Source organism: Colossoma macropomum, unplaced genomic scaffold (genome assembly GCF_904425465.1).
Source record: "Colossoma macropomum unplaced genomic scaffold, Colossoma_macropomum, whole genome shotgun sequence".
Lineage (NCBI taxonomy): Eukaryota > Metazoa > Chordata > Actinopteri > Characiformes > Serrasalmidae > Colossoma > Colossoma macropomum.
The window spans coordinates 41,253,968-41,266,404 of record NW_023494785.1 but is presented as its reverse complement, the minus strand read 5'-3'; the positions used below and the strand labels follow the sequence as shown (position 1 = coordinate 41,266,404).

The 12,437-nt window shown below is 42.6% G+C and overlaps 1 protein-coding gene across 2 annotated transcripts in view; it reads right to left on the bottom strand.

The window, feature by feature from the left end:
- The window catches only part of grik5 (glutamate receptor, ionotropic, kainate 5), a 37,313-nt gene extending 25,951 nt beyond the window's left edge, over positions 1-11,362 (bottom strand). For both annotated transcript variants that reach the window (XM_036595003.1, XM_036595014.1), the window contains exons 1-4: positions 11,242-11,362; positions 9,757-9,921; positions 7,822-7,919; positions 7,565-7,730 (exon numbers count right to left, since the gene is read on the bottom strand). In XM_036595003.1, the coding sequence (XP_036450896.1) occupies positions 7,565-7,730; positions 7,822-7,919; positions 9,757-9,921; positions 11,242-11,362 (550 nt within the window). The remainder of the gene's footprint in view (positions 1-7,564; positions 7,731-7,821; positions 7,920-9,756; positions 9,922-11,241) is intronic.
- Between the last annotated feature and the right edge of the window lie 1,075 nt (positions 11,363-12,437).

Sequence of the window (12,437 nt, the reverse complement as noted above, 5' to 3'; positions counted from 1 at the left end):
CACATCTCCCTGGATTTCATTCCCTCCATCTTTCACCCTTTAGTACTTTTCATTCCATCTCTCAGCTCTTGCTCTCCCTCATTCTCTCTCTCACTCGCTCTCCCTGGAACCTCTGTGATTTCATGCTAGTTCCAGTATTAATAATGCCTCTATCCAAATCTCTCTCTCTCTCTCTCTCTCTCTCTCTCTCTCTCACTCTATCTTTGAAACTTTTGTGATTACATGCTACTACTAGTAGGCCTATTAATAATCTCTCTCTCTCTCTTTCTCTCTCTCTCTCTCTCTCTCTCTCTCTCTCTCTCTCTCTCATTCTTTCACACTGTTTCTCTCTTATTCCACAACGAAAAGAGAACATAATGAACTGCAGAGAGAGCTCCCTGCTGCCACAGTAACACATTCTAACAGTGTGGAACCAGGTGCTATAAGAGCACATACCACCATTCTTAAAGGGCAACTCCACCAATTTTTAGAAATTTCTGCAAATTAAATGGTCATTCAGAGTGGTTGGGTGTGAAATGCTTCAGAATTGTTCACAGTGGCGGTGATAGAAACTAGACATCCACCTCTAAAAGCTCCCTCACTGAAAGCTAAAGTGAGTGTCAATTTGAGCTTTCTGGCAAGCGTGTGGCGATTTAGCACAATGCTAACAGCAGCTTCTTCCAATTCATAAGAACATCTCTCAAAGTAAGTCACAGTTTCTACAGTAACAACAGTAAGAGCATGGAAAATAGATGCACACTGCAAAAAATTATATCGCAGCAAGCGAAGCATCCTTAATTTAGCCAATATATCTAATATTTCTCATAAAGAGGTTGTTCTAAGAGTATTATAACAATGATTGCACTTCTTTTGAGTGTTATTAAGACTTATTTGCTAATATTATTAGCAAAATTACCTGCATTATTTCTTTAAATGACCTGCCAATGAAATATGACACTTTTGTAAAAAACAAGCACAAATGTGTAAAAATAGGTTGAATAATCTTATAATATTCTTAAAACTCATAATGAGATATTAAATGCATTGACTGGTTTAAACACACTGATCAGGCATAACATTATGACCACCTCCTTGTTTCTACGCTCATTGTCCATTTTATCAGCTCCACTTACTATATAGGTGCACTTTGTAGTTCTACAGTTACAGACTGTAGTCCATCTGTTTCTCTGTGTACTTTGTTAGCCCCCTTTTACCCTGTTCTTCAGTGGTCAGGACCCCCATGGACCCTCACAGAGCAGGTACTATTTGGGTGGTGGATCATTCTTAGCACTGCAGTAATGCTGATGTGGTGGTGGTGTGTTAATGTGTGTTGTGCTGGTGCGAGTAGATCAAACACAGCAGTGCTGCTGGAGTTTTTAAACACTGTGTCAACTCACTGTCCACTCTATTAGACACTCCTACCTTGTCAGTCCACCTTGTAGATGTAAAGTCAGAGACGATAGCTCATCTGCTGCTGCACAGTTTGTGTTGGTCATCCTCTAGTCCTTCATCAGTGGTCACAGGACGCTGCCCACAGGACGCTGTTGGCTGGATATTTTTGGTTGGTGGACTATTCTCAGTCCAGCAGTGACACTGAGGTGTTTAAAAACTCCAGCAGCACTGCTGTGTCTGATCCACTCAGACCAGCACAACACACACTGACACACCACCACCACGTCAGTGTTACTGCAGTGCTGAGAATGATCCACCACCCAAATAGTACCTGCTCTGCGAGGGTCCATGGGGGTCCTGACCCCTGAAGAACAGGGTAAAAGGGGGCTAACAAAGTATGCAGAGAAACAGATGGACTACAGTCTGTAACTGTAGAACTACAAAGTGCACCTATATAGTAAGTGGAGCTGATAAAATGGACAATGAGTGTAGAAACAAGGAGGTGGTCAGAATGTTATGCCTGATCGGTGTATATTTGCTAGGATATATATATATTTTTGCAGTTCATTTAAAAAATGTCTTTCTCCGTGCATCTTGGGTTCTCACATGTGGATGAGCTGTGATGTGGCCTTTAATTGACCCCATCCATTCTCCCCCCACAAAGCTGGACAAGCTGTACAGAACACTGACAAAAACCCCATACAACCTAATGATAAAATGTAGCACACAAGTCATTACCAACGTTATTATTTTTGGATTGGTAGGAGTGTGAAAGGTCACACTGTTAGGATAGATTGGACTTTTTTGCCTTACATCTACAGCAATCATTCACGATTAAATAGTCTCCCAATTTTATAGAGTGGCCATGTACTAGCTTTTCAAAGAGAAAAAGCTGAAACTATATTAATAACAGCCTCAAAAACTATGTTTTTTTTTCAGTATTTACTGTGTCCACTCTCGACCTTTATTATAACCTCCATTCACGAGTTTCGCTCTCTGTTTCTCAAAGGGATATTTTTCCACACCTCCAAAGTTCAGTCTTAGAAGCTGGTTGATCATTTTCTGAAGTAATCAAACACATTCAGTGGTGTTGAGGTCTGGACTCCGGCGTGGTCAGTCCATCGTTCAGCTTCTTTGTTTGATGTGTCCGTCTCCTTTTCTCACTGAGGTTCTTCTTGAACAGCTACACATCCTTTCAGACCCACAGGGCTGAGTCGTCTTCTCACGGTGGAAGGATGGACAGAAACACCTGTGGATGTTTTCAGATCTGATCAGCTTGATTTTCTCCTCTCTCTCAGAGATGAAAGCTTTAAGTGCTGTTAATCTGATGGGGGCAGTTTTGGTGTCGACCAGCTCTTCCAGGTGGTTGTTAGGAGCCCCTTTTTCTCTGTAGCTCTTAACCAGTTTTGAAAACTCCAGTTTTTCCACTTGACTTTCTCATGCTCTTGTATCTAATCTCCTGGAAAATGAATAACTTGTACTTAACAGTCGTTTTGACTGGAAATTAAACAAACGAAGGGTGACTTCAGCACAGCGGCGTATCTGAGCAGTGGCCATATTCCGCTCGATTAGATCAGATGTATAATGCTCTCCTGAGCTCATCTGGACTAACAAAGAGACCAAGCAGAGTGTGCAGAATCAGAAGTGATCGCCAGCGTGTCCAATCAGAGGGCAGATTAATGACGGGCCAGTAATGAGAAATAAATGAACATATTCTCATTAATTACTGACCGTGCCTGAAACGCGCGGGCAAACCGATCTAACAAAGCGCTTCTAACAAAGCGGGTGCGCTGGCCTCTCCCTCTATCTCCTGCCACCATTTTAAATGAGCTTGATGAGTGGCAAGTTGCACCTACTCTGCTGCCATGGCAACCATAGTGCAGCCAACTAGGTCAGAGCCGAGCTGTATGAAGCGATGCCCTCACACATGCACATGCATAGTTACACGAACGTTTCTATGGCAGTAATGCACCACCACACCTGTGTACACATGTACGCATTACTGCAGCTAGCACACAGTACAAGCTGGACAGAGCAGTGACTGACCACTAGGATAAGCACCCAAGCATCGTACATGACGCACTGCTGTGCAGGGGTGTTCCACTACTGTGGTCTGGCAGAACTGAGGGGGTGGGGGGGGTGGGGCTGATGGACTGAGGACCCCCACAGGACCACCACAGAGCAGGTATAATGTGGGTGGTGGATCATTCTCAGCAGTGACACTGAAGTGGTGATGGTGTGTTAGTGTGTGTTGCGCTGGTCTGAGTGGATCAGACACAGCAGTGCTGCTGGAGTTTTTAAACACTCACTGTCCACTCACTGTCCACTCTATTAGACACTCCTACCTTATTGGTCCACCTTGTAGATATAAAGTGAGACAACAGCTCATCTGCTGCTGCACAGTTTGTGTTGGTCATCCTCTAGTCCTTCATCAGTGGTCACAGGACGCTGCCCACAGGACACTATCGGCTGGATATTTTTGGTTCTCAGTCCAGCAGCGACACTGAGGTGAGTCTGATCCACTCGCACCAGCACATCAGACTCTAACCCCCGAGTTTCAACTTGTGAAATTAATACTTTTTATTTCTTTTAAAGTGAAGTTGAAAATTTTAGATTTATTTATAAATAAGCCTTATTTTAGCCACACCTCTGCATTTTAGAGCAGGAAGTGAGGCTGCATCCCTGTCCCTCATGGCCACATGGTCAGCAGTTAGATCCCATTGTTTTCAAGCAAATGTGTCCCAAAGTCTGAAACTCAGTGTGGAACATTAAAAATTGTCATTTTCAAAATGCAAATTTTCTGCAGTTAAGTACTCTTTAATATTGTTAATAAATTTTATGATGTAAAGCTGTGTTTTCTCGCCAGTTACTGTAGTAATTTCTGTTTACCTGCTTGTGTTAAGCATGTTTACGGCCTTACTGTGAATTATAAAAATGAACAAAACTCCACCGTGCAGTCGGACACAGTGGGCAGCCACTCTAAACGACAGGTGTTCCCCGCATAATCCAGCTACACAGTATGGCTACACGGTGAGTTTTTGTTCTTTTATAGTTCACAGTAAGACCTGCTGTGCCTTAAATCGCACTGACAGGTCTGAATTGCCTTAATGAAGAGCTGGATGTGGTTTGAATGGGCTGAGAGACGTTTTGAGGATGTATTTATGGAGATTTGGGTGACTATTGACTTCTAGCGCTGTGGTTTCCAACCCTGGTCCTGGAGAGTGGAGCCTCCTGTAGAGCTTAGTTCCAACCGCAATCTGCCAAACCTGCTCTGGTTAATAAACCTCTTCCCAAGTCCCTGATTGGCTGGACCAGATGTATTAAGGTTAAGTAAGGGGCGGGGCTGCTTACTGGATACAGGTTGGAACTAAACTCTGTAGGAAGGTAGCTCTCCAGGATCAGGGCTGGAGACCACTGCTCCAGGGTTTGTTAGCAATGTTAGCCTCCTAGCACCAGCGCTAAAGTAGTGGCATTTGGACACCAAACATGTCTTAGCTGGTCAACTAAATCTGAGCTAAGTGGAAAATTGTGTGAACTAGATTTTTAATAGTAATTTGGTGAAATTTAAGCCTCCACTGCCTGTTAGCTACATTAGCCTTGTAGCTTGAGTGCTAAAACTAAAACAGCAAACTTCAGACACCAAACATGTCTTAACTGGTCAACTAAATTTGGGGTAAAATTGTGTAAATTGGATTTTTCGGCAGACAAAGTGAGTAATTTGGTGAAAAATAAGCTTCCACCGGCTATTAGTTAGCTATATTAGCCTCATAGCTCCAGTGCTAAAAGCAAACTTCAGACACCAAACATGTCTTAGGTGGTCAACTAAATCTAGGGTAAGTGGAAAATTTTGTGAGCTACATTTTTTGGCTGACTAAGTGAGTAATTTGGTGCAGTATAAGCTTCCACTGCCTCTTAGCTACATTCGCCTCGTAGCTCGAGTCCTAAAACTAAGGAAGTGAACTTCAGACACCAAACATGTCTCAGCTGGTCAGCTAAATTTGGGGTAAAATTGTGTAAATCAGATTTTTTGCCAGACTAAGTGAGTAATTTGGTGAAAATCATTTCATTGCTAGGTGCACCGAGTATGACTATGTATGTGATAAATAAAACTTTGAAAAATAAGCTTCCACTGCCTGTTAGCTACATTAGCCTCGTAGCTCCAGTGCTAAAACTGAAACAGCAAACTTCAGACACCAAACATGTCTTAGCTGGTCAACTAAATCTGGGGTAAGTGGAAAATCGTGTAAATTGGATTTTTCGGCAGACTGAGTAATTTGGCGAAATATAAGCTTCCACTGCCTGCTAGCTACATTAGCCTCATAGCTCCAGTGCTAAAACTAAAACAGCAAACATCAGACACCAAATATGTCTTAACTGGTCAACCAAATCTAGAGTAAGTGGAAAATTGTGTAAATTAGATTTATTTTTCGCCAGACTAAGTGAGCAATAATTTAGGCACGCGGTTTGCACTCTGCTGTTTGGTGAAGTACAAGCTTCCACTGACTGTTAGCTACGTTAGCCTCGTAGCTTCAGTGCTAAAAGCAAACTTTAGCAAGCTACATTAGGCTACATTGCTAAAACTGGGGTAAGAAGTAGAGATTACATGATACACCTTTTTCTTTTCTAATACCTTGAGTATTGTTTGACACCAGCACTGATTTGAAAATTTCACTGTAGATGAGCATATAAAAGGTAGGCCATCACATTCTAACAACGCTAAAGCTTTTTTCCCTCTTTTCTTTCCTTGGTACCAATATGCCATCTTTGATAGAACTTGTCAGGGATGGACTGGCCATCAGGAGGACCAGGACAATTCCAGTGGGCCGCTGAGAGAGTGAGAAAGAGAGAAATGCATGGCTGTTTCTAATGTAGTCCTTAATAAAATGAATGGAGACCGCCCGGGACATGTGCTGGGTGAATATTGGACACATCTAGACATGTTAGTGGTCCACTGCATTCTCAGAGTGTGGCCATTAGCCAGTCATACAAATGCTGTCAGCCCCAGAACAAAGCATAATGATAAGAGCCAGGAAACCGTGAAGGCTAGCTAGGGAGAGATGGAGAAAACCTCCAAAAGTGTTCAATTCAACCAGACAGAATGAAATGAAGAAATGAAAGTAAATTATTTTTGTTTGGATCTGAGTGAGAAACCGCAGGGCCAAAAGAGCAGAAGGGGTAAGTTAGCCAGTTCATTCACACTGCTTGTACACTAAGGCTACAGATAGCTAACTTAAAGGGGAATTCCACCAATTTTTCAAAATCTCTAAATAATTCAGTGTTTGATATGTAAATAGAGTCATTCAGGGTGGTTTGGTGTGAAATGGTTGGTTGTAGAGACTCAGATTTCTTTACAGTGGTGGTGATAGGAACCAGGGGTCGCCATGACTACAACACAAATATAGTCATTTTATTTACTATCCAAAACCACCAGTGAACCGACACGAGTCTTCTGAGTTTATATTTGTAATGTTGATGATGGCAAAATAGTCATAAATCTGAAAAAACAAACTGTCTTTAGGGACTATTTTACCTTACAACACCCTGCAGGTATCCCTCCGCCATGAATGGATTACAGTAAAAGGATTAAAATACATTTTAAGCCCAAACTTTATTAACTATCATAGAACAATGTGTCAGACATCACGGAGTGTATTCTTAACCCTTTCATGTAATACCATTCTGAAAGGGAGCTTAAACTTGTCAGACGTCTGGTTCCTATCACCACCACTTCGATAGTTTTTCTAGAATGGAGCTTTTCACACCAAACCACTCTGAACGACTGTTTACTTTTCAACCATTTAATTATGTAGAATTTTTGAGAAACTGGTGGAGTTCTCCTGTAATGTTAATGTTCACCAACTGTAAGCAGTCCAGGTGGGTGTGGTGGGGGAGATTATAGGGTGGGTGATGTGGGTGTCACTGTCGTTGTAGTGGACTGGCCCAGACAAAAGTCTAGGGCTGAATTTTGTTCCCAGTCCAGCTCTGAACTGTGTAATTTGGATTTTTGAGCAAACCACCGTTTTAATGTTGCTTATCAATGATTCTTAAAGTCTGTGCACTTAATAACCTTGCTCTCTCTCTCTCTCTCTCTCTCTCTCTCTCTCACTACAGTCATTCAGCTGGGACGGCTCACTGACGGTGCTCCTGGGCAGACCAGACTGGCCGATCAAGCGAGTAAAGATCACAGACTTACACTCTGCCTTGGCGCAGACCAGACTAGCCGATGGATAGCTGAAGGAGCGTAGGATGGCTCCCACAGCAAGGCTCAGATCCTCGTTGCTAGGATACAGAGTGACGGATGCGAAGCGCAGGTAAGGTAACCGTGGAGTCTCCTCAGGACCGATCTTTACATGAGGGATCTGGGAGAGAGAAAGAGAGGGAACGTTCAGTTCAGACAGCAAGCAAAAAAAAACTACACTCAATCAAACATCACATTATGCACCAGCTCACCTCCTTCTCCCCACAGATGTGACTGACAGTAGACCCTGAGGCAGGGCTGGAGGCGGGGCCAATCACAGAGACCACGCCCTTCGGCAGAATCTGGCACACTAAAAGAAAACACAATGCAAATGTCTCTCTTTCTTAAACCCTTCTTTCAGTCCACTCCCTTCCCTTTGTTAAAACATTATACAGTCTATTCCAGTCGTCTGATCTTTCTTCTCTTGTTCTGGATCCTCTTCTGAACTCAAATGCAAATAAAAACAAAAAAAAAGATTTATAAATCTGCTTTGACCTGTATTTGTGCAAAAGAAATACAAAGACAATATATGTAGTGCTTTATCTTGTCAACTTCATTGGTTTTTGTAAACATACACTCATTTTGAAACTGATGCCTGCAGCACATTTCCAAAAAAAAATTGGAACAGGGGCAATTTAAGACTAGGAACGTTGTGAAATATATAAAAAAAATCATAAACAGGTGATGCAATCACGCTTAGGTATAAAAGCAGCATCTAGGAAAGGCTGAGTCCTTTAAAAGTGAGGATGGGTCAAGGCTCAGCACTTTGCCAAAAATGCCTCAGCAAAAGATCCAACAGTTTAAAAACAACACTTCAATGAGCGACTTCAAAGATTTTAGGTCTTTTAAGTATTTCACCCTCTACAATGCATAATATCATATAAAGATTCAGTGAATCTGGCAAAATCTCTGTATGATGAGTCCACCTTTCAGATTGCTTTCAAACTGCCATTTCAACATAGAGGGTCTATCACTGTATAGCCCAGGGGTCGCAACCCAAATGTTAAGAAGAGCCATTTTGTCCTTTCAACAAAAATCAAACCACCTTGGGAGCCTCAACATTTTATGTCAATTTTACCGTCTTGGCTGTAAATATGTCTCAGTATGTACTGATGTCCTAGTTGAGGCTAAAAAATATAATATAAACGAAAACGCAGACTTACTTTGCTCTGCTTTAAGCTTTAGCTAAGCTATAGCTGCTTTTCTCGCATCTCCGGCAGGAAACAAAAGTGGAATAGTTTCTTGTAAAATGTCTCGATATTTTCAGAGGCTGAAGTCGCTTCTCATTTGCCAGCTTCTTGTTCGAATTTTCTCATTCAAGCTTAAATGGCACCTAAAACGCCAGAATGTAAGTGCTGCACCATTTAAAGTGTAATGGGGAAAAAAACTAGAAACTGACTTCATCTTAACAATTTTTTACTTTTGGACAGTTTCTTGCTGCAGATTAAACATATCAGGAAACCAGCTGGAGTGATTATAAATGCAAATAAATCCATTCGTCTCCAGATTATTGATGCTCCTCTTAAATCTTTCTCTTTGCCTTTTCGTTAGCTACTAACTAGGTGAGACTGTTTTCTACATTTCAGAGTTAAAGGTTGGTGCACAAGATGGGGGAAGCATTGTGCCCATCTCTCCTTCTTGACACACATTGTCAACAAGGAGAGATGGTTGAGAAACAGCTTAAGAGGAGAAGATCTGAAGAAGCAAGAAGTTCTTCGATCAAGCAAGAGCGAAGAGCTGTGTAAACACTAGGGAGGTGTTCTAAAAGCGGAGAGACTTAGACCTATGAGAGAAGATGAGGCTAAATTTGGCTTCCTATTTGCCAGCTTCTTGTTAAAATTGTCCCATTCCATCTTAAAAAAGGCACCAGAATGTAACTGCTGCACCATTTAAGGTGGAACGGGAAAGGAAGCTGGCGAATAAAAAGTTGATTTCAGCTTCATCGAGAGTTTGAAAAGAGAGTTTAAATCTAAAAAGGATAATCAACTTAATGACCATTTTGACTAGAAATTATATACATGAAAAGGTGGTCTCTGACTTCTGCACAGCACTGTATATTTAAACCCCCGCTGTGAAAGTTTTGATATATACAATAACCAAAAATATTAATATCAAGTGATTCCAAACTGTGCGAAAATGTGACTCACTGGTGTCTGTGGTCTCGTACTGAGAGTCTTTCTGCAGCTCAAAGACGTCTACGTCCACTCGCGCACGAGCTGGTCCCTCCATCACGCTGTTGATGTTCTCACGTGCTAACGCTAGAGCTAACCGCTCTCCACGGCCACACGCGGAGCGGTCATCCAGAATCGCCGCTGAAGAGTGAGAGGGGGAAAAGGGACAGAGACAGACAACAGATGCCACTTACTCCACAGCAGTGTCAATGACTCTTGAATGCCAATCCGGAAAGGGTCCTGATACAAACTCTCGTGGTCAATGTGGTGGCAGGAAAAGCCTCCTGGCAAAGGCCGAAGGCAATGAACGGAGCTTCAGGTCATGGAGTACAATGTTGGGGTCTGGTTTAACACCTGCTTCCACATTGGGCTTAAATGACAGCTCTGTCTTTTGCATGAGACAGAACTGGCACTGCCTTCTCCCTCTTTACGGCGCAGTCTGGCAGCTGTCTATCCGGCTTACATGAGAAGCGCAATTTATATCAATGTCAAACCGAAGCCAGTTGTTTAGCAAAGTAATAGCTGGAGGCTACTCTGCCTGTTTGTTTTCCTGTTGCATTTATTTGGCATGAAACCTTTTTTCCTGCTGTGGTGGTTTTATAATGTTGCTGTTCTTGAACCTACACCGGTCAGCCATATTTATCAGCTCCACTGACCATAAAGGAGCACTTGTAGTTCTACAGTTACAGAGGGTGGTCCATCTGTTTCTCTGCATACTTTGTTAGCCTGTTCTTCAATGGTCAGGACCCCCACAGGACCACCACAGAGCAGGTATTATTTGGGTGGTGGATTATTCTCAGCAGTGACACTGGTGTGGTGGTGGTGTGTTAGTGTGTGTTGCGCTGGTGCGAGTGGATCAGACACAGCAGTGCTGCTGGAGTTTTTAAACACTGTGTCCACTCACTGTCCACTCTATTAGACACTCCTACCTTGTTGGTCTACCTTGTAGATGAAAATCAGAGATGATAGCTCAGCAGTTTGTGTTGGTCATCCTCTAGTCCTTCATCAGTGGTCACAGGCTGGATATTTTTGGTTCTCAGTCCAGCAGCAACACTGAGGTGTTTAAAACTCCAGCAGCACTGCTCTGTCTGATCCACTCGCACCAGCGCAACACACACTAACACACCACCACCACGTCAGTGTCACTGCTGAGAATGATCCACCGCCAAATCTGGGGTGGGGTTCTGTGGGGGTCCTGACCATTGAAGAACAGTGTAACAAAGTATGCAGAGAAACAGATGGACTACAGTCTGTAATTGTAGAACTACAAAGTGCACCTATATGGTCAGTAGAGCTGATAAAATGGACAGTGAGTGTAGAAACAAGGAGGTGGTTTTAATGTTAAATATCTTCAAACTGTTTACATTTAAATACAGGTCATTAGATCATGAAGTGTCCAGTGAGACTATATGCTGGACAAAAGCTTTAATGATTTAAACAATCAGGTCAGCATTGACTCACCCATCCGTACGGACGACAGGACAGAGGGCTGGCTGAGGGCAGAGGGCGGCATGGTAACCACGGTAACTAGCAGGAAGTGCAAGTGAATCGACAGCAGCAGCAGCGCTGGCAGTTCCGGCATCTTCTACTGCTCCTCATGGAGATGCCGTCTGCTGCCTATAGCACCCCCTGTAGGACAGATTAATGTTAACGTTATTCGCTTTTACACACTGTACTGTTCATCATGCAGACACTGTCCTCAACATAACAAGCTAAAAGATTATAATTTACCAAAGCTAGGTTTCCATAATGCCAAGCTGTGAGGGTTAAGGCTTGCGCTTGCTTCCTCAGAGACACCACATCTTTCCAAACTGCCGTAAACTAACTGGACAGCTCAACACGCTTGGAGGAGAATGCTAACTCTATTACATCAGTTAACAGACGACGGCACAACAGGGCCTCTCCACAATAGAGTCACGTTCTAACACTGTTCCTCATGTAGTCTGCTGCCTATAGCACTGAATACTCATGTATATGAATAACAGCTGTCTACATTCACACATTATGCTCAAAAGCCTCCCAACAAAACTCGCCCTTAATCTCCCAATGAGAGGTTACAGTTCATTCGCATTAAGATAAATTTACATTAACTTTGCATCGCATTCAATGAGCGGTTGCTCGTGAAAATAATTTAAAGAGCTGCAGATTAACCTTTTTGCATTGCCTGTCAGAGGTCAGATACAGTCGGAGAATTAATTTGGAAAAAAGCACCATCACAAGCTAATATGGATGTGAGAGGATTCTGTACTGTGTTTCAAAGTCTAACTAGAGTGAATGTATAGACCTTGTCAGGGAGGAGCCTTTGGGTATTTCAGTGCCAGCCCCAAATGCTTTTTTTTCATTTTAGGTTTACAGTGAGTGTGTTTACGGATTGCTACAGTTATCTGATTATTCAAACGGTCGTGTAAGCAGCACAATCCGATCTAGAAATGTAAGAGTAAGAAATCTGATAAAGAGAGCTGAGATTTCTCAGTGCATGTGAACTCTTACTCTGATTTCTTTCGGATTTCTCAGTCTGCGCATGAGTGCAAACAGACCAGAAATAAGCGAGCGGCATTGCGAGACGCAGCAAAACACTTTTGGAGCGGCGATGAAACCAAATACATAATTGACGAATCGAAGAATTTTAATATTCTTCATCTTCTAGATGATGTATG